At 48.9% G+C, this 23,050-nt stretch overlaps 1 protein-coding gene across 2 annotated transcripts in view; it reads right to left on the bottom strand.

The window, feature by feature from the left end:
* Positions 1 to 23,050, bottom strand: part of Ksr2 (kinase suppressor of ras 2) — a 357,526-nt gene that overhangs the window by 70,542 nt on the left and 263,934 nt on the right. Inside the window, exons 8-12 of one of the 2 annotated variants that reach the window (XM_041648056.1) lie at positions 21,350 to 21,417; positions 17,495 to 17,619; positions 11,568 to 11,736; positions 4,291 to 4,332; positions 3,697 to 3,769 (exon numbers count right to left, since the gene is read on the bottom strand). In XM_041648056.1, the coding sequence (XP_041503990.1) occupies positions 3,697 to 3,769; positions 4,291 to 4,332; positions 11,568 to 11,736; positions 17,495 to 17,619; positions 21,350 to 21,417 (477 nt within the window). The remainder of the gene's footprint in view (positions 1 to 3,696; positions 3,770 to 4,290; positions 4,333 to 11,567; positions 11,737 to 17,494; positions 17,620 to 21,349; positions 21,418 to 23,050) is intronic. The other variant, XM_041648057.1, reaches the window with a different exon arrangement.

Here is a 23,050-nt window from a genome sequence, read left to right as displayed (position 1 = left end):
AAGTTCATGGTTATCCTGGTCTAAATGAGAGTGACCCCCATGGGCTCAAATATCTGAATGCTGAATTGCTAGATAGTGGTCCCATTTGAAAGGATTGGGAGGTGTGGCCTTGTTGGAGGAAGTGTGTCCCTAAGGATGGGCTTTGAGAGTTCAAAGACCCATACTGAGCCCAGTCTCCCCCACCCCTGCCTGTGGATCAGAATGCACAACTACTACATAATTCCCAACTGCTTTCCCAGCATTCTGCCTGCCATGCTTCCCACCCTGACGATAACCAGTTAACCCTCTGAAACTCTAAGGAAACCACCCGATTAAACGCTTTCTTTGATACGAGTTGCCTTGGCCATGGTGTCTCTTTCCAGCAATAGAGGAGCGACAGACAATGGTGTTGGAGTTTAGCTTGGCCAGTCTCATGGCACCAGCATACATGGAAGGAAACCAAGAGCATTGCTGGGTGGGAACACATGGGCGTGAGTGTGTGTCACGTGTGCAAAGCTCAAATGCTGCAGCTGTATTCTAAGCATGGGTGCTGGGGAGAAATGGGTCTGTGTGGGCAATGCAAGTGATGACGGGATGTGTGAAAGGGCAGGTCTCGAGCTGCGTGGACACACTAGAAGGGCAGTAGGGATGCTCTAACTGACTGTGTATTAACAGTGTGAGGACACTATCAAATGCGTAGTTCTGTAATGGGGATGTGGAGTACACTAAGTGTTTACAGGGGTGTTTGGAGACGATTTTGACACTTATGGATGTATGTCTAGGGAGAGCAGTGGAAAGAGAGCCGCTTGGCCACAGATTGCACACAAAACTCAGAACACCTAGCACAAAGTCATTGCCAGGAAAACAGTGTCCTCTTTATATTTCTCTGATGGAACTTTAGCCACTCCCTTCCCCACCCTATTGTGGGAGGAGTCTCCCTATCTCAGATCTCAGGGAGCTGAGGGCCCTGCAGACTGAGCTAACGGGGGAAGAGTCACTGTGAGCTACATTATTTATGGTGTAGCCTTAGGAAGTGGGATGAGTCTGTGGGGATGGTGAGAAAAACAGGACAATACAGGAGTCCCTCTCCTCTCCTAATCACCCTAGGGCAGCCCACTCCTTTCTGTTTGAAGGTGGGATTCCAGCTGCCAGGCTATTCAAGGCTTCCCGCTGCAGCCGTCCTGTCCATTACTCCTCGCACATTTAAACAGATCATAAGCAGCTCCCTGCGCCGCCACGGCAACTCCAACTATCGCTAATAACTTGGAGTTCATCTTGTACAAAGCAGGCAGCGGGTTGTGAGCAGCAGAGAACTGACCCAGAGATCTAGGTCAGCAAAGTGCCTGCCGGCAAGACACTGCTCCTTTGATTTTGGAGACGCACCGACCATGTCGGTGCTTCACAGAGTCCTGATGCGGGTCAAGTGGGATGGAGCCATTAGGGAAGCGAGAAGGAAAAGCCAGCAGGCAGAAATGAGAATTGTGAACCGCGGCACATCTCAGCATGACTGACTCTGCGCACAGGCACAAAAGGGAAGGAGGGTGACTTCCTGCTTGTCTAAGCAATAGGTCATTCGGGGGATATGTGCACCAAGACATTTGCAGCCACCTTGTTTACCGCAGGGAGATCTGAATTCCACATAGGTATGACATTCTATAGCCAGGAAGACACTGCCTATGAAGAGCCCAGCATCTCACGGGAAATCAGTGTCACTGCGCTAAAGATGAAACAGGGCAGTAACAAAGGATTGTAACTGCCTTTGTCCTGAATCACAAATACATGAATGGGAAGAGAAAACTGCTAGAACATTCTAGCAGCATGAAATTCCAAAGGGCAAGTTTCCCTTCCTTGTTCACAGAATATCCTAAATACTCCCAAATTAGCTACTGCTCATTTCACGTTGGTATAAACAACAGAGGCTAGCAGGCACTTTCTGCAAGGGGCCAGAGACTCAATTTTTTTTTTTTTTTTTTTTTTACTTTGGGGAGCCATATGCTTCCATACAGCCTCTCCACCCTCCAGCGGTACTGAGAAGGTGGTCAGTCAAGACCCTGTCAGTACACGAGCATGGCGGTGTTTCAATAAAACTTTACTTGTAAAAACAAGTGACAGATGGGGTTTGTCTGACAGGCTAGAGTTTGTTGATCCCAACAAACTGTCTATTTTGTGAAATATATACAGGTGAAAACTGTATATTTCCTTTATCTTTTTTTTTCTTTCTGTCGCCCTATCTCCCCACCACCCTATCTCCCCACTGATGGAGGAAGGTCATTGGCTAATAAAGGAACTGCCCTGGCCCATTTTATTGGTTAGGACATAGGTAGGTGGAGTAAACAGATCAAAATGCTGGGAGGAAGAGGAAGTGAGGTCAGAGACTTGACAGCTCTCCTCTAGGGAGCAGACGCCTGAGAGAGACGCCATGCCCCGCTCCCGGCATGAAGCTCCGACCCAGGATGGACTAGGCTAGAATCTTCCCGGTAAGACCGGTTCTCACAGATTATTAGAGATGGGTTGATCGGGACGTGAGAATTAGCCTGTAAGTGCTAGAGCTAAAGGGCCAAGCAGTGATTAAATGAATACAGTTTGTGTGTTGTTATTTCGGGGCATAAGCTAGCCGAGCAGGCGGCTGGGGTGTTAGGGACGCAGCCCCGCCGCCCCATATTACTACACCCCACCACCCTATCTCCCCACCACCCTATCTTCCCACCACCATCCCCCACCACCCTATCTCCCCACCACCCTATCTCCCCACCACCCTATCTCCCCACCACCCTATCTCCCCACCACCCTATCTCCCCACCACCATCCCCCATCACCATCCCCCACCACCCTATCTCCCCACCACCCTATCTCCCCACCACCCTATCTCCCCACCACCCTATCTATCTCCCCACCACCCTATCTCCCCACCACCATCCCCCACCACCCTATCTCCCCACCACCCTATCTCCCCACCACCCTATCTCCCCACCACCATCCCCCACCACCCTATCTCCCCACCACCCTATCTCCCCACCACCCTATCTCCCCACCACCCTATCTCCCCACCACCCTATCTCCCCACCACCCTATCTCCCCACCACCCTATCTCCCCACCACCCTATCTCCCCACCATCCCCCATCACCATCCCCCACCACCCTATCTCCCCACCACCCTATCTCCCCACCACCCTATCTCCCCACCACCATCCCCCACCACCCTATCTCCCCACCACCATCCCCCATCACCATCCCCCATCACCCTATCTCCCCACCACCATCCCCTAGGATCAGGGATTGAATCTAGAACCTTTTTTTAGATGTTTAGATTTTGATATTCTGATACTGGGCCTTATTAAGTTGCTCACATTGGCTTTGAACTTGACCTCCCAAGCATCTTGAATGACAGGCAGGTGCCACCAGGCTCACCTTAAAGGACACTTTTTAAAAAGGGAGACCATGGTATAAGCTAAAGTCTAACTATTCCTGCAACAGCTGTCTGGAATCATGAGGAGGATGCCGGGAGGTAATGGTGTGACCTCCAGAATCTGTGGTTGCCATGGAGGACCAGAGCCACAGGAAGAGCTGGCTTGTGGGGGCTAAGGTTGCCTCTTATCACTGCTCTCTCGGCTTGGGGTGCCAGCCCTCTTCTCTCTACTGAGTCATGCCCCGTGTCTTTCTGTGGAACCAAGAAGGCTGAAGGTACTGAAGCTTGGGGCAAGGGAGGAAGTCACTTACATCGTATTGGAGGTGACAGGATGCAGGATGACTTGGGGCGCCCGGGTGGGCGTCTCTGGTACAGGCACCACATCTGAGAGGCAGAGAACAGATATACAGAGATCAAACATGGAACCCATGACCCTCACCTGCCCCAGAGGCACAGCAGCCAGCAACCCTAGTCTGTGTTATGGATTCCAGTGTTGGCCAGTTTCCTTTTCCCCTGCCTCACCCACTGAGATGGACCAGCATTCTAGAGATGCTGCACACACATCCTCACTGCCAAGGTAACTAGACAGGATACCTGAGCATCCGCTGCCCATCCCTGAATCCTCCTCACTCCTCACACCCCTTTGGATCAAGGAGACTACTCAGTTCACACCTCAGTCCTGCTCAGGTCCTTTGACTTGCTGACCCTCTAGGCTTCCACCGTGCTAGGTATATCCTTGGGTCCCTTGGGTCCCTTGGGATCTCCCACCCTTACCTTCTCCTCTTCCATGTCCAGATGTTATCCTGGAGTGTGGAGACCCCACTAGTCTCCTCTCTGCTCTTGACCTCTCTCCACCAGCCCCAGCAATCCCTGCTCCTCAGAGGGCCGGTCCCCAGGACACTCACCTGGGAAGATGAACTGCTGCTTATATTTGTAGTAGTGGGAAGCTTGCAAAAGACAGAGAACAGCGCATGAGTACCGCCCAAGTGCCGTCTTTTCGGGTACCCGGTCCCATTCCTATTATCAGGGCAGAGTCATTCTCTGTCCACCCCCAGAGTGTCCATGCTACAGCAGACACCCTGATTTTAAGGAAGTAGGAAGATGTGAGTCCCAAACCATTTGACATCTCACACTCCCTAAAATCAGGCCACGCCCTCCCAGAGGCACAGTGACATACACACCACCACCACCACCACCACCAGAACCACCACCACCACCACCAGGAAGCCATAATCCAAAGTCATCTTTGCCTTTACAGATCCTTTAGGCAAATTTTTGGCATCAAATTTTGCATCTAATTATTTTCTTTGCACTGTAATAAAGTAGCAATAAACACAGCAACTCCCAGCAGCGCTAACAGATCCCTCAGCAGAGACAGATCCCTCAGCAGAGACAGATCCCTTAACAGCAGAGACAGATCCCTTAACAGCAGAAGCAGATCCCTCAGCAGAGACAGATCCCTCAGTAGAAATAGATCCCTTAGCAGAGACAGATCCCTTAGCAGAGATAGATCCCTTAGCAGAGACAAATCCCTCAGCAACAGCAGAGATTCCTGTTGCTACCCGTGGGTTGCAACTCCTTTGGGGGCAAAATCAGATACCCCACATATCAGATATTTACACTACAATTTATGACAGTAGCAAAATTAGAGTTATGAAGTAGCAACAAAATAATTTTATGGTTGAGGGGGTGACCACAACATGAAGAACTAACTAAATGTTCACAGCGTTGGGAAGGTTCAGAACCATTGCTCTATAGTCTGGAGGCTGGAGCAGTGGAATGAGTCTTAAAGAGGCATGAACAAGGCATATGGTTTGGGCTTCCTGGAGACTCCAACCCAAGCCCTTTGGGCAGGTGGTTTATCTTCTCAAGCAAGCATGGTCAGCAGAGAGTCCAATCTAGTACTTCTTGGCTCCCCAACAGTTCTCCTCAGTCTGTTTTGTTCTGACATCACTTCCTGTTGGCCTTCTTGCCTGCTCCTTATGGGATTGAATTTGGCATAATCCAGGACACTCTGTGCCCCTCAGAATCTGCACTATAATCCCAGCTGCCACAATCCTTTGGTCACAGCAGATGCAGGCTTGTTGGTTAGGATGTAAACATCATCTTTCTCCCTTCTCTTTTGCTCTTTCAGAAAGCAAGGCCTTTCCTCACTTGCCATAATCATGGATTCATCTCTAAGTTTAACAAGAATAATTATTCAAAAGATTATCCCTGAATCTCACTTGCCGATTCTCTCGACAATTTACTCTACCTCTGGCCCACACACCAAAGGTCAAGGTTTCTAATTTGTCACCTGGTCCTTTGCGGTACAGTGCACAGGACGTGAACAGGTCACTTTATATTCCCATCCTTGCAGTAAGCACAGTGGTTAGCAGAGATGGGGTTACATTCAAGCTGCTGAAGAATCTGGTACAGAAGCAACTTGAGTGCCTTCAGAGATAGGGATAGCTAACTGTCCCTTGACTCTTCCCTGTGAGGACCCAAGTCTGAGCCTGGAGTCCAGAAACTGACCCAGTAGCATTGAGAATTTGCTCTGTTTATATCCCTTGTAAAATCCAAGCAAACCATTCCATGTCTCAGTGTTTACAGACAAAATGTGGACAATCCTAGTCACAGGGAGATGATTCTGGGACCATCACTCCACAGAAGGGTACAGTGGATCCTGAGTGGGGCAGCTTGGGCCTTGGTTCTTCCTTCCCTCCACACTTGTGGAATACGCAGGTAGCTTCCACACATGTGTATACATTTCCCTGGTGATGAGTCCCTAAGCAATACATGAGAACTATTTATACAGCTTTCAGCCAGTGCTCACTGCAGCACGTCACCTAGAGATGGTTTAGCCTGTGGGAGGATGAGGTCACCTGGGGAGAGGTGGCTTTCAGGATATGTGATCTATAGCAGCTTTACTACCTAGACAACAGAATGCTAATGATTTGATGTTTCAGAGTGATATGGGAGTCCCCTCTGTGTGCTGTGAATACCATTGGTGAATAAAGAAACTGCCTTGGCCTGTTGATAGGGCAGAACTTAGGTAGGCAGGGAAAACTAAACTGAATGCTGGGAGAAAGGTGTTGGAGTCAAAGAGAAGCCATGCAGCTCCTGCCAGAGACAGATGCCAGACTGAACTTTACCTGGTAAGCCACAGCCATGTGGTGATACACAGATTAATGGAGATGGGTTAAATTAAGATATAATTGTTAGCCAATAAGAAGCTAGAGCTAATGGGCCAAGCAGTGATTTAATTAATACAGTTTCTGTGTGATTATTTCAGGGCTGAGCAGCCAGGAACCAACAAGTGGCCTTCCTACAACATCAGAGTGTTAGAGCAATTGACTGAGTTGTCCTTTGTATCATGTTAATAAAACCTTTTGTCACCTTCTCTCCACTCCATCTCCCTCCAGTTACATTAGGTATAAAAGCTCCAGAAAAATAACCACAGGTGATTTTCAGTAATCACTGGAATGCCCTCTCGGCACTATTTTACAGTTTCTCTCTTATTATTTTTTATGCATTTCTTTACTTATATTTCTAAATTCCCATGCCCCTCACCTGGCAAGAGATATTTTTGTCGAGGCTGGTCCCCGATACACAAGGACATGAGCAGCCTTGAACTGTGATATTCATGAGACTCCAGGAACCCTGGATCTGTGGGATGAATGTATTAGCAAGTGCTGAAGAATGAACTCCCGGCTCTGTTAACCAACAGCCAAGAATGATTTAGAACCAAGAGACAGCCAGATTGCTTCAAGTGCTAAACTGTTTGTTGGGGGTGCAAATGAAACACTCCCCTTGAGGCTAAAGTGGATTAACAAGCTCCTTCCAGACAGAAAGTAAATCCCAGAGCCACAGGAGCCCCAAGGTCTCACACACATAGGCAGGGAACTTGCTGAGGATTGACTAAATCACTGCTTTTTATTGAAGACTCAGAGTGGAAGCTTTTGGCTTAGCCTGTTTCCTGGTCTGGAATATCTTCTATCAATGGTGGGTGGCTCCATCCCATGGGCTGGGCCCTCCCGCATTGATCACTAATTGAGAAAATGCCCTACAGCTGGATCCCAGGAAGGCATTTCCTTGACTGAGGCTCCTTCCTCTCTGATGGCTCTAGCAGCCCGCACACAGGGGATGATAGAGGCCCAGGTAGAATAATGAAGAAGTTATAAATAAACCCTGGAGCTGGGGAAAGCAAGAAAACGGCTTCTTCGCCATATCTTCTGGGGAAACCTGGGATCACAGGGAGCTTCCTCCCTTTCCAAACCTGCTCTGGGCTTCTAACCTCAGGAATATTACACGCCTTTGCGCTGTTTGAAGCAGTTGAGTTTGGGGTCATTTGTCACAGGGCAGTAAAACTCTAATACTACAGAGCCATGTCAGGCTGTGTTCCTGGTCCTATGTTAAGCATCTGGCTCACAGAAGATGCTCAATGGGTATTCCTTGATGCCCTCTGAAGGTCAAGAAGACAATCTGAAGAAGGAACACTAGAGTCCTGGGAAATGTTTAGGATTTGAGGCATTAATCCATTCCTTTATGCATTCAACGAACATCGTGCTATCCTACAGGTATTGGCATTCAATCAGGTTTCCTGTTCTTAAGGTGTTGGTGTGTGGTTGGAGGGGATAGAGAGTGAACAAGTTAATAAATAAATCCCCATGATCACATAGCAGAGTGGCGCAGGGTTCAGAAGAGAGGAGGTATTGCCCGAGACCAAGTGGAAACTTAGAAATCCTACTGGCCCTTAGAGGGTGATGTCATGGTTACTACAGAGACTCAGATCTGGCCAACGTGCTGACAATAAAACACTGGTGAGTGTGGGACGTCCATATAACCTGTGCCATGTGTACACACACACACACACATACACATGTGCACAGACACCATACACCCATGTACCATGTACCTATGCAAATACACTACACATAAACAATACTTACCACACACACATGCACATATGCTACACACTCATGCACACACACCACACACACATGAACACATACCACATACTCACAAACACATGCACACACACCACACATGTGCACATACAAATAAACCACACACACAATATACACTATTACACACACCACACATACCCTATATACATCACACATGTACACAAACACCACACTCACATATACCACACATACATCACATATAACACACACACCATAGAACAACATAGAAGAAAGGGCAGAAAGCACTAAAAAGCCAGAGAGAGGGTGGAGAAGAGCTTGATGATATGTTGCCATCCGGCTATGATGTTGCCATGGCAACCATGAACACACAGCAGCAGTGGACACTTGCACAAGACTGGACCTCAACTTTCCCCCACAGACAGAGCAGGTGCCCATGAGGCCCCTCTTTTCTTGAGAACCCGCTGCCTGTGGGTGTTAGCTGGAGGAGGGGATGCCATTTTCTTGGCTGATGTAAGCACTAGAGGACAAGATGGGAAGAAATGACTCAGAGGGAAAAGATGGGGATACTAGAGTGGAATGGGTGACTATCCACCATCCATTGTATATACAGAGGAAACTAAAAAAAGAGCTCTCGCTGTGGCCACCGAAGGCCGGCTCTACTCTGTTTCTTTAATTTTAAGACACCAGAATCTTTTGTTTCCTGGAGTGGATTGCATGTGTGTGTGTATGTATGTATGAGCATGTGTGTAAGTGCATGAGTATGTATGTATGAGCATGTGTGTAAGTGCATGAGTATGTGTGTGTGTGCATGTGTGTAAGTGCATGAGTATGTGTATATGAGCATGTGTGTAAGTGCATGAGTATGTGTGTATGTGTGTGAGAATGTATGTAAGTGCATGAGTATGTGTGTGTGCATGTGTGTAAGTGCATGAGTGTGTGTGTGTGCATGTGTGTAAGTGCATGAGTATGTGTATATGAGCATGTAAGTGCATGAGTATGTGTATATGAGCATGTGTGTAAGTGCATGAGTATGTGTGTGTGCATGTGTGTAAGTGCATGAGTATGTGTATATGAGCATGTGTGTAAGTGCATGAGTATGTGTGTGTGCATGTGTGTATGTGTGTGCATGTGTGTTAGTGCATGAGTATGTGTGTGTGCATGTGTGTAAGTGCATGAGTATGTGTGTGAGCATGTGTGTAAGTGCATGAGTATGTGTGTGAGCATGTGTGTAAGTGCATGAGTATGTGTGCAAGTGCATGAGTATGTGTGTGAGCATGTGTGTAAGTGCATGAGTATGTGTGCAAGTGCATGAGTATGTGTATATGAGCATGTGTGTAAGTGCATGAGTATGTGTGCAAGTGCATGAGTATGTGTATATGAGCATGTGTGTAAGTGCATGAGTATGTGTGTGTGAGCATGTGTGCAAGTGCATGAGTATGTGTATATGAGCATGTATGTAAGTGCGTGAGTGTATGTGTGTGAGCATGTGTATTTGTGTGTGAGCATGTGTGTAAGTGCATGACTATGTATGTACATGTGAGTGTGTGTGTGTGTGCATGTAAGTACATAAGTGTGTGTGTGTTCTGTGTTGTGTGCTAGGATAGTTCCAAAGAAAGAAAGATATCTGGAGGTTCCACCCAGAAGTCTCTTCATGCCACTTGCCATGGGGGCATCAAAGCCACTCAAACCAAAACTGGGGTCTGAAATCAGATTCATCCGTGCTCAGAGCCACTCCCTGCTGACCTAGACTGGGTTTTTCCACAGATCAGGAAGGCTCAGGAAAGGATGGGAAACAGTGGTCAGTCCAGTGGGCCAAATGTCACCAGCACCCAGTCAGCACATGTCACACTTGGTTTGCTAGCACCCCCATGTGCTCTGAGGTCACCAGGCAAGTTAAGTTGGCTGTTAACCTCACAGCCCCTTTCGGACACCCCTGAATGTTCTAGATTAATCAATTCTAGCCATACAGTTACATCCAAGCATTAGTTTACATGCTTGGTGAAGCCAAGAAGTCATCCTCAGGTTGCCATCCCTCAGATTTCATCTACCATATTTTATGAGATAGAACTTGTCACTTTACGTAGATCTCAACAAGACCCATCTGCCTTCAGTTCCCCAATACTGGGTCTCTATGCATGTTTCACTAGACCAGGCTTTTTAAAAAACAAAACGACAACAGCAAAAGAAACATGAATTCTGGGAACTGAACTTAGGTCCTTGTGCTCCTACAGCGGGAGTCTTTCCCACTGAGCCCCCTTGATTTAGGAAGGTCATTGGCTAATAAAGAAATCTGCCTTGGCCCATTTGATAGGCCAGCCTTTAGGTGGGTGGAGTAAACAGAACAGAATTCTGGGAGGAAGAGGAAGTGAGCTCAGATTCAATAGCTCTCCTCTCTGGGGCAGACGCAATGAAGCTCCGACCCAGGATGGACGTAAGCTAGAATCTCCCTGGTGAGTCACCACCTCGTGGTGCTACACACATTAATAGAAATAGGCCAAGCAGTGTTTATATGAATACAGTTTGTGTGTCGTTATTTTGGGACATAAGCTAGCCAGACGGCCAGGAGCCAGGAGGCAGGAACGCAGCCCGCAGCTCCTTCAACAGACAACCCTTGCCCAGGAAGCATAACGATGGGGACCTGGCTGGCACAGCCATCCTGAGACCTACGTATAGACTTGGTTGGGCACTGGCGGAGGCAGCAAGACTCTTAGGTATGGTCCACTTGAAGACGGAGAAAGAAAGACCCCTTCTCGGGTTCAATGACAAGGAAGATGAGAGTTAACAATGTCTCACAAGCAGTTCATTCTCCTGCAGACCGAGGTGACAGAATCAGATCACACAGTGAGGGCAGGGAATCCAGGACCTCAACACTGTTCATTCTGAGCCATGTCTGGCACCTGGCTGGGACTTGTGAAGTGACCCTGCTCAGGCGTGTGCCTATGGGAGCCTCAGTACAGCAACTGCCACCAATCTCAACCAATTATTCTCACCAGATAACTGCCCACTCTAACTTGTGACTTAGCTAGGTAAAGACATCAGCTTTGTTGCTAAACAAAAGACACATCTCTAAGAGTCCCTGATGTCTTATTTCACATTTCCTCTAAAGCGGAAATGTGGATATTACAGGACAATTGCTCCGTGTATAGTAAGCACCTCCTTGACTCTCTTTTATCACTGGTCCCATGTTGGTTGACTTTGGCAGTGACCCAATGCCCTCCCTCATCTCGTCCCCACCCCCCGTGGTATCCACTGTCACCCCAGCATAGAGGTACCTGGCAGGTTGAAGTTCTTTTTCTGTCTTGTGCACTGTGGGGAAGGGTGCAAGGGAGAAGGCGGCGTGGCGCTGGGAGGGAGAGGGGGTGCTGGTGAGGAGGGAGTGGAGGACGTCGTAGATGAGGGGTTGCTGCTGGAGTCTGGCTGGTAAGGGACAGGGATGTGGTCCTGTGGAAAGAAAAACAGGGCAGGGGTCAGGGACAGGTGGGGGAGCAGAGACACAGCAGACGGGGTGAGCTGGACAGGAAGGGGCTCCCCAAGCCAGCTTCCTCAGCCATGGCTGCCCCTTCTGCAATTGTTGGAGTCTTCGAGAGCCTAGCCTAGTTCAGTAAGAGACCCTGTCCAATAAATAAATAACAAATAAATAAGATACAAAGTCACTTGAAGACCCTTGAGGTCAACCTGTGACTTCCATGGGTGCATGCATAGGTCAACACGTGTACACGCACACAGACAACCTGTGACCTCCACAGGTGCGTGCGTAGGCCAACACATCCACAGGTGCATGTGTAGGCCAACACATGCACAGGCACACAGACAAAACACCTGAGCAAGCCAGTTTACAAGGCTGCACCCCTATGCAGAGGGGAGTTTCTGGACTAGCAGTCCTGTTTGCTGCTTGAACGCCAGGCAGGCAAGGCTGCTGTGGCATAATGACATCCACAGAGGTGCTAGCCAAGCCCTCTGTGCCTCTTTGATCTGGAGGGGCTCCATGCCGAGGAGCCCCATGCCGAGGTGCCCAGAGAACTGTCCCTGCTCTGACAGGTCTCCTCCCAAGTGTTTATTAAAGAATCAACAGCCTGACAGCTCCAGAGAGCGTGGGTGTGAGCCTTCAGCATCTCCCCCGGCATGCAGCTGGGACCTGCATCGTCTGTCTTGCTCTCAGACCAGCTTCAAGGGAAGGGCAAAGATGGAGTCCTTAAGGGCACGTGCCAAATGCCCTTGTTGGATGAACTTAAGCAAACAGGTCAGTGGGTTGAATGTGACCTTCCACAAGACACGTCACCCAGAAGGTTAGAATCCAATCCCAGTTAGAACAAGGGTTGGCCATTGAAGATGTAACAAAGCCAAAGATGGGACTGAGTCCTGACTCTGAAGATGAATATGCTCCTGAGAGGCAGGAAAAGGGGAGATGCATAAAAAGAAGAGCGTACGAAGACAGATGCAGAGACTGGGGTGATGTCACCAGCAGTCCAGGGCTGCAGAAGCCACCAGAAGCTGGAAGAGGCATGTGTCCTTCTTCAGAGCTTGAGAAGGCAGCTTTACTAAAATGACGGCTCTAGCAGAGCTGAGTTATAGCCTACTGCACAGATTTACCACAATTGGTCCGTTTTTGTCTGGTGAGGGATACCTAAGTTGCTTCCTGGTCACGGTTACTCTGTGTGGGGGGAGGATAAAGCTACTATACATATTCAAAAAGAGGTTGTGGGCACATACGTGGTTCTCTAGAGTGGTGGCACCGTTTTATATCCATACTCCGCAGTGAGCGACTTCCTCTGTGGCCTAGCCAGTACTTAGTATGCTGTCATTTCTTATTGTGACAGGCATGTGACAACGGTTTGTAGTGTTGGCTCATAGTGAGTGTCTTCTCCTGAGCCTGCTTGCCCTCTGGATGTCCTTTTGGTTTTGATTTCTGTAGCTATTTACTCAGTTTTGAAATTGAATAGAATTTATTGTTTACATTTTGTTTATATGTATATATAATATTTATATATAAACATTTTTGGTTATTCTAGCTACTTTGCCTTTTCATATTATCTTTACAATGACAGTGTCTAGGGCTAGAGAGATGTGGTAAAGTGTGCACACTGCTCTTCCAGGGGACCCCAGTTCAGATCCTAGCCCCTATGTCATAAGATTCATGACAGTTGAAGCTCCAGCTCCAGGGAATCCAGCGCCTTCTTCTGGCTTCCTTGGGTACCCGCACTTAATGCGCACATACCCACCCCCACACAATTAAAAAATAAAACTTGAAAAGCAAAGAACTGGTGTCACTGGGGTCAGGGGACCCACCTGACTTGAGGCCACCCTCCAGGTCTACTTCCAGAGAGCTGAGCCCCTTGACAGCGACCTGTTGGTACCTCCTTGCCTCTTGGCTATTCTTACAGCATCTCATTTTGTGGAGCTGGGTAGGTGGGGCTCTGTTCTTTGCACCTGCAGCTGGGCAGGGCAGCGTTCAGGATCTTCCAACCCCATGCTCACAGCGGGAAAAGCCATGGCCTCTGCTGTCACCACAGATGGTTGTTTGGATGCCCTGACATAGGAGTCTAGGGCTGGAGGCTGCTCCCTGAAGGAGCTGGCAGACGCTATTGATTTTGATTGTCCGGCCTCTCTCCATATCCTGTCTTTATCTCTCCCACCCCTCTCCATCTCCTCCATTCTCTCTTTCTTCCACCACTTCCTCTTCTCTTTCCTCTAGCTCCTTCTCATCATTTATTCCTTTCTCACTCCCATTTCCCCCTCATCTTTCTACTCCTTTTCTTCTTCCTCTACCTTTCCCTCCTCCTCCCTTCTCCCTCTCCTCCTCTTCTCATTCCATTACTTTGTTTCTCCCTTTCTCTCCCCACCTCCTCCCCCTCTTCCTCCCCCTCTTCTCACTCTCTTTCCTCCTCCTCCCTGGTCCTCCCCCCTCTACTCTCTTTCCTTCTGCCCCTCTCTCTCATCCCTGAGCACTTAGTGCTGGACCAAATCCTTTATACATATGACATATCCAATCCTCTCAACCACCCCTCCTATCACCTTGACCATTTCACAGAGGGGAAAAGTAAGACAAATGCACTTTGAACCGGCCTGATCACAACAGCACAGCAACTTAAGGAGCTGTGCTACAAACCCAAGCTTTCTGACTCCTTAAATCCACCTTCTGCCAACCTGTCAGGTGAGGAAGCAGGGCCTCTATGAACCTGGATGGACTGGGCCAAAGAGGAGGACAGACTAATATAAGAGCAGGAACTGTTCAGAGCAAACTGGCTGAGAAATCTGTCCCTAAACCATATCTTGCCTGACGACAAGAATCTGCATGAAGCCAGTGAGACAAGAACAAGGCAAAAAAAATAGCCCAGCCCGATGAGAGCGCCTGTCCACCTCCGTGGCAAAACTGCTATCTGGGTCGAGGCCAATTTCTGTCCCTTCCTGGGTGTCCCTGCAGGCAGACAAGCACAACAGTGTCACTCTGGCTCATCCATCTGACCCATGTTTTTGTCCCATCTGACATCAAGAGGCTCCAGCACTGGCTAAGCCAGACAGAAAGGTCTCGGAGTGGCTTTGAGCTCCTGGCCCCTGATGATGTCACTGATGGGTCCTAAGCTATGCACAGTCACTTCTGGAAGAGCAGGACACTGTCCTGCCTCTCCTCGTTCCTTCCAGCCTTCCTTCCCTCTTTCCCTCTCTCCTCTCAGCACATGGCAGCCAGAGCCTTGCACACACTAGCCAAGTTCTTATCCACTGAGACCAGCCCTGAGACTTCCAGAAGCAACCAAAGTAAATGGTCCTGGATTTGACACTTTGTGCAATGCTCCGAGATCAAAGACAACGCTCCTTCCTGTTCTCTGGATATCTGCTAGGCACCAGGAACCTCACAAAACATCTTCGAATGGTGATTATCTGCCGCTGCCTCAGGGACAGATCCCCACCAAAGCTGGTGTTCTTAATAGGCACTGTGAGCCTCATAAAGCAGGGACCTCAAACCCCTTCCCAGTGACAACTGGCATCTCCCTTGCCTAACTTCAAGTCCTGCGTGCAGTTGCCCCCTTAGTGAAGAACTGTGGGAACAACACTGCCATGGTCTCATGAGCCGTCATGGAAGAGAAGCACAGGGGCCGTGGAGTGGATCTATCAGGGGAAGCCGAGGCTGCAGGCAGTCACCCTGCCTGACTTCTCTGCCAGGCACTGACTTTGACTCCTCCCAACCCACGAACCAGACAGGAGAGTAAAGAAGCATTTGACGGTAATTATCGCAGGCTTTTCAGCCACGTAGCCTTCTTGTGGCTCATCAACTTTGCTATCACCCAGCGTAAAGGTAGCAATGGACAGAGTGGGCATGGTTTGAGTCACACAAAAGCAAGCAGTGGGCTGAACGCAGCCTAGTCTAGATGCGACTAGCCACCAGTTATGGGGGTTTCCCCGATAGAGTCTCTGGATATTGTTAACACAAAGGTAAAACGTCATACTCCCCCATGGAGCTCTGTCCTAATTCCTAGCCCCTAGCCTGAAGACCACAAGCACAATACAAGTGTGGTTATTATATACTGCTCATTTGGGGGTGCTTTGCTGTAAAGCAGTAGACAGCTGAAACATGTCCATTTTATACAGAGGAAAACTTTAGGTCGGAGAGATTTAAATCACTTGTCTACGTTTTCACAGACCACAAGGCGGCTGCCAGTTTGCCCTTACCCCAGAACACAGGCTCTTCCAAATGCTAGGATGGTATAACAAGGAGCCAGAAAGTGACCCCGAGAACTAGCAATAAAAAATGATAGCCAGTAGCTGCAGGGAAAGCGAAAGCAGACAGGGCTTTGGAAGGGACCGTGGGAGGTCAGACACGAAGGGTGGGGCCAAATGACACCGCTCTAAACCATGTGACGAACTGGATGTGATGACACACACCTGCAATCCCAGCACCTAAGAGGCTGAGGCAGGAGGATCTCAAATTTGTGACCAGCAGGGGAATGACTCAGGGGTTCAACTGCTTGCTGTATGAGCAAGGGGACCAGAGTCTGGATCCCCAGAACCCATGTAAGTGCTGAGTTAGCAGTGAAGCCTGCCTAGAACCCCATCCTTAAAGGACAAAGACGGGAATCCCCAGAGCAAACTGGCTTGCAATAGTAGCCCCATCGTCAAGTTCTGCTTTTGACTAAGAAGTCCTTCTTCAGGAATAAGGTACAAGAGCCATCAAGGAAGCTCTTGACACCAGCCTCGAACCTCCACATGCATAGTTATCACACGCATGCACCCTCGCACAGTGCCCACAAATACGCAAAATCATGCACACACCCGCATATCCACACACTCATGAAAATTAAAGCAAATATGTATATAAGTAAAAACAAATTAGATTTCCTTCCAGAAACCAACAGAAAACCAGTCAGTGAGTCAAGTTCACCGAGACCCACTCTGGCTATTGGAGGGAGAGTGATTGGGGAAAGGGGTCTTCTCAACAGACAGAGCAGGGAAGCAAGGCCACACTTTGCCAGGGAGGAGGTCAGCAGTCACCAAGATGCTCCTCTGCCATTTGCACACAGATCTGTGCCCTCCCACATCTGAGTCGGCACCACGCTTTATCCATCTTTGATATAATACACGAGGGCTTTGTGGGGCCTGAGAAAACCACCTCTTGGCATATGAGAACTTGGCTTGTACTGTGGGGCTGGAATTGTCCCTGGGACGATTTCAGCACAGACCATCAATAGACCAAAGCCAACATGGAGTGATCACGCCAGAAAGGAAGATGTACAGATGGCAGCCTGCTGCCATCCGCTCTTACTCAGAGCCCCCAATGATATCCACCCATCCATCCAAGCCCCTGCCAGAAGATCATCATCCCTTAGTTCAACAGATGTTTAGAAAGCCCACCACATGTGCACTGCTACTCTGGCAGATGGGGAAGGCATCCCAGGCAGAGTAGCCAGGGGTTGAAGGACCACAGAAACCCTTTTTGGTTGCTTCTTACCATCCCAGGGCTCTGTCCCCTCAAGGCATCCGTTCTCATTCCCACGGGCCTAACTCTATACTGTGCATTCTGCCCTGAGTAGCTCTTTCAACTGATCACGGGATGCTTCCCATCTGCCCTGCACACGAACCACCCAGAACCATGGGTGTGAGTGTCATGCCCCTGTTCAATCCCCTCCTCCTTCCCAGCTGCCATCTGGCCCTGTCACTGCTATCTGCTCCCCCCCCCCATGCTCACCCCGTAAAAGCCACACCTTACCTTGTTGATTTTGTTGGTTTTGGGGAGCGTCTGGCTTATGTGTAGATCTGAGTATCGTGCTGGCTTCCGGACAGGGTTGTTGATGTCACAGGGGACCGACTCCGTTCGCACTAACCTTGCTGGGTCCATAGGGGTAAAAACAGCAAAGAGAGTCTAAGAACCACATCAACTTTCGTCATGTCAGGAGACCCAGCTCACATCCCAATTTAGAACATACCGGCGACGCTGGAAACGACAGCCTTGCACCACCATGACAAATGTTCTGGGTGACCCTCCGTGGTGTGGTTTTGCACTCTCTGTATTATCTGCAGTGTGTGTGTGTGTGTGTACGTGTACACGCACGTACTAACACATGCACTTGTCAGTGTAGATGTGTCACGTGGGTGTGTGCGTGGGTGTGAGTGTGGTGACCTGAGGTTGGCAGCAGGTCTACCCTTGGTCTCGTTCTGCCCTTCTTTTTTGCGATGGGGTCTCCCACTCAACCTGAAGCTCATAGGTTGGACTAGGCTAGCTGGCCAATGAGCTTCAGGAATCAGCCTGTCTAGGCTGCCACCCCCAACACTGGGGTCCCAGGAGTGTCCTGCCATTCCGGCATTTTGACATGACTTCTGGGGATCTAAACTTAGGTCCTAATACTTGCATGGCAGGAATCAATTTACCAACTGAACCATCTCCCCAGCATCGATACATGCTTTTTCAAATATTTCTTTTTTTGAATTATTTATTCCCTTACACGTGGTTTTTGACAACAGACATAGGGAGCTGCCATCTTTTTGTTTGCTTTCCCACACTGTCACTGTGACACACTGCCTTGAACTCCAGCTAGGACACAAGAGACCCCTGACTCCATGGGACCTACAATTAGCACACAAGCCATGATGGACACCTGTCCCTATGCCTCTAATCGTTCGTTAGGATTTCTTCTATTATGTATGGGGTTTGCCGGGACTAAGAAAACTGTCACACATTGGACCGCATGTGTCCCAAATAACTACGGATCCCTGCAATGACGGCTCAGCTCCTGCAGCCTCTCCCCTGGGTATTATCCCAGAGCCAAAGCTGGATACACAAGCAAGACACTAACTAACTGCTTCCTGGTGGGGACAGAGCTCCATCCTGAAGAGCCTGCCTCTTGTTATTTCTGTCACTCACAGGGAACACAGTGTGCAGTGCCAGTGAGCTGCTCAAGTTCAGATTTGCCTGCCTACCACCTTTCCTTGTTAGTTGTGTTTTTGTTGGAGGTGTAGGGTGGGGGTGGGAGGTTGAGGAATTCAAGCTTTGCACTGACCCAGGGATTTAATTTCTCTGCTTAGCCTGAGCTGCCATTACCATGGAAACGGACTCTATTTTCAACTTCCCAACAACAGGGAGATTGGGGGGGGGGGGGGGATGCAGGAAGCCAGTGGACTTCTTCAGGAAAGTTTCTCTTTGATTTACTTGTAAGGCACAAGCCCCCTGGAGTCCAGGGAGCGTGGCCTTGAAGGCAGGTGAGAGAAGGGAGACCCTCTCCAAATACCAGGCTTGCCTCCCAGCAGTCTGGGTCTTACCTTCCTGTGGAGTTAGCCTCCAGAGCCCCCACTAAGGAGCAGGATTTGGTGGGAGGCGAATTCCCCTGTGAAGCTGACCTCAGACAGGGGCTCAGAAGCTGTGTGAACTCAGGTTTCAAAATGCGAGGGCTACTAAGGTGTGGGATGCAGAGAGGAGAGGCAGGGAATATCCGTGTCACATTCACTTTAGTTACACAGAACAGCGGCGTGCAGGTGCATTGCCTTAGGAAAGGAAATGGCAGGCATAGGATTACCTTGTAGGGACAAGCTTTACCGGGAGAGGGTGGCCTGCAACCAGGGGAGCCATGATCAAGTCTTGAGTAAGCATTGAAGAGAGACAACACGATCAGGCCCAAAAGGGAAGGACAACTCTTGAAAGCCCAGGGAGAAGCTTCATTTCTTTAATGATGTGACCCCTGGTAGATTGACCTTAGGTCAGGGTAAGCTCCAGTGCTCCCCCAAAATCTCAAACCTGGTTAGGGAAGGATGGGAGGGTGTAGACGGTGGTGATGGAGGAAGTTGGGAGAGGTGAATATGTTCAAAATACATTGCATGAGATTCTCAAGGAATTAATAAAAAAAAATTAAAGAGAGCAAGAATGAGAGGGAGAGAGAGAAGAGGAAGCAAGCCTGCTCAAGGGAAAAGAGACCTAGATGGCCACCACAGGCAGGATGACAGGGTGGGGGAGGGCATCAGAGCACGATCCTTCAGAGAAATTCCCAAATAAAGAAAAATATCCGACTTTCATTTTGGGGTGGGAGTGGAGGCAAGAAAGTCCACATCATGTGATTTAGTCTGGGATAGCCTACATGACAAGGAGTATCGGGGAGCCAGGATGGGACCATAACTTAGAGATTGTAAAAACCACAATACAGATGCTTATTAATTATCTGTCCCCAGAGGAACAGAGGGAGGGCAGCTGGAAGCTGGCGGCCTGAGCTCTTTAGGCTGCAACATCTGACCATTTACACGGACCAGCGTCTGAGGAGTAGGCTTCGATCTTACAAGATGGAGTGACAGTAATCAGGAGAGGTCTCTGCAGGGATGAAATTGCTGTCCCCCTGTGTCACCACCCACTGCCACAGCCACATGTGGCTCCTGAGCCCTGCGATCTGGCTAGTGGAACTTTCAGTTCACTCCCATTAGCCTCAAGTTAAATAGTCAGACGTGGCTAATAGCTGCTTATCCAACAGCACAGACTTTAGAGATCGCCTGGGGGATGGGGTCAAGGAGGGCTGGGAGTAACGAGGAATTAAGGAATTATTTTGTAAGCTGGGCTGTGAGACTTTAGGAAGAGTTATCATCGCCTACCAAGTCCAGGGCAGAGTGTAATGCTTTTCCTACTGGCTGAGTCGATCTGGTTGTACACTGTGAAAGGCTTGGTCAGGCTGGCCCAGCCGCTCCCAGGACCCCAAAACACAGGACACAGAAAGGCCTAAAATGGCTCTGCCCTGAGCTGGACTATCATGGAATATTAAACTACGTAAAGATGTGTTATATTTGTTTCTGTTGCAGAATATTACTTTAACAGGGTAAAGATGTGTTTCTTTGCCTGCCTAAGACAGCTGATTGATCTAATAATAATTGGAACAGCCAAAAGCTAGGCAGTTGAGGCACAGATGGGGCTGGCAGGCAGAGAAAAATCTAGGAGACAGCGAGAGAGGAGGAAGAGAATGAGTGAGAAAGAAAGACAGCCAGGGCCACCCAGGCAGCCATCAGCCAGACAGACATGGAGTAGGACATACCGAAGGTGAGAAGGTAAAAAGCCCTGTGGCAAAGCGCAGATGAAGAGAAACAGGTTAAATCAAGTTATACGTGCCAGCAAGAAATGAGCCTGAGAAGCTAAGGCCAAGCATTCATAACTAATAATGAGTCTCCATGTCATGATTTGGGAGCTGGTGGTTGGTCCAAAAGAAAAGCCTGCTACACCAGATTCCTCCCCAAGGCCCCTTCTGCAAGACCAACTGAGTGAGCCTGGGCCACACAATGGAAAGGTCCTAGACAGCACTCTTTTTTGAGTGTGAAGGAAAAGCAATGGAGTGGAAAGAAAAAAGGGAGTAAAAATTAAGACCAGGGGCAAAAAGAGTCAGGGGCAGTAGGCACTAAAACCTTAGAAGGACCAGTGGGAAAGCAAGAAATAGGGACAACAGGGGTGCAGGATGGGGAGGGAACACGGCAGGAAGGAGGAAAGAAACTGGGTGGGCAAGGGGCTAGGGATCGGGAGGTACCTGGAATCAGGCTGGGTGGGAGGGCTCTCTGGGATACATTGAGTCTTGAGCCCACAGAGGAACAAGTGTTAAATACTTACCTCCTCGGTGGATGATCAGGAGATGACAGGGAGGGGCTTCTTTGGTACATTTGTTGTGGCACTTTAACCTGAAAGACAGAGAAGAAGCAAGTTGGATGGGTTAACTGAATGGTTGGTTGCCTTGGGACAGATGGATGGATGGCTTGATGGATGGCTTGATGGATGGATGGATGGATGGATGGATGAATAGAATGGGTGGGTGAGGTGGATGGATGAGCTGAATGGATCGATATAAATATGGATGGGTAGAAAGATGGAGGGATTAACTGGTAAATGCATGATTGGTGGATAGAAGGACTGATGATGGATAGACAGATAAATATAGATGAGTAGATGAGAGAATGATAGGTGGATGGATGGATGGGTGGACGGATGGGTGGATGGACAGATGATGAACTAATAAATGGGGTAGATGAATACACATGCAGATAAATGTGTGGATAAATGGCTATATAAATGGTAGGTGGGCAGATAGGGAGGGAGGGCTGGAAGGACAGGTGATGGAAGATGGATGAAAGAGGGGGTGAAGGAATAAGTAGATGGACAAATGAGATGCCCCAGTGGTCTGGACTACTCCAGGCACTGAAGGCAGCAGAGTGTGAGGTGAGGTAGAGGCAGCAAATAAAGAAGCTGACCCTCCACAACCCAGATGGCTAACTCTGGAGAGAGGCTTCCAGTGGGACTCTCCAGTTCCACCCCGGGTGCTCCAAGAGGAAGCAGCAATTATTTTTAACAATATCCATGGTAACTTCATGTGTTGAAACATGATATCATCATCATCATCTGTATCAACAGCACCCCAGTCTTACCCATCATACCAAGTGCTCAAAGACTCACCCAACAGCCACTAGGCAAACGTCTTCCATACACTAGTTCATTGGAATCCTACAGTTGTAAGAAGTAGCTATTATTGTCTTGATATGAACTGACGTGCCCTGGATAAACCCCTAAGCCACTGTACCATAGATAGTCTCTCATCTACCCTAAAGCCTGAAGCTCTTGGAGATGTCAAACCAAGGCTTACCTTTAGGATGCAATCATTAGCAGGCTTTCAAGAGTGTTAGACACAAGTGAATTTCTTCCAGAAAAATCTTTCCCACCACATTGCCTGACTGCTCAAGGATGATACCGCCCCTCCCCCAAGTCACTGCAGTAACATCAATCAGTGCAGAAGAATGGACATCCCACGTGAGATACTGGATAAGCCTCATACAGACCCTCTCTGGATTCACCAGGCATTTTATGCACCCAAGTCAAGCTTCCAACTGTTAACATCTTTGCCAGGAGACTGCCCTTGGGCTCCCAGCATCGTAAGATTGAATAGAACATCCCACCCACCATACAGAGGTTAGAGTATATTTCTTCCCTCTAAAGCTCTGACGTACTCTCCATAGGATGTTAGCACACCTAGGCACAGGTCAGAGCAAGAGCCCAGTTCCACAGTTCTCAACATGGATTTCCCACCCAACAACATTCGTGCTTTCTGGAAATATCTCTGGGATTCTCTGCAGAATTGGCATCTCTGAAGCTGGGCTAGAATAAGCCCTGAAGCGACCCAGATTGTGTGAGGCAGGGGAACCAAGGGTCCACTTGGCAGTACAGCTTTTCCCATCTTTTTCACCATCTCTCCCGGGTCTGAGAAAGGTCCTGCCTTCATCTCTGATATGGAGACTTTAGACCTGGGGCCCTTGTGCACACAAA

The sequence above is a fragment of the Microtus oregoni genome, unplaced genomic scaffold (assembly GCF_018167655.1).
Source record: "Microtus oregoni isolate MIOR12 unplaced genomic scaffold, Mior012 000003F_ref0000135, whole genome shotgun sequence".
NCBI lineage: Eukaryota > Metazoa > Chordata > Mammalia > Rodentia > Cricetidae > Microtus > Microtus oregoni.
The sequence above is the reverse complement of the archived record's forward strand: the minus strand, read 5'-3'. Positions and strand labels throughout refer to the sequence as shown.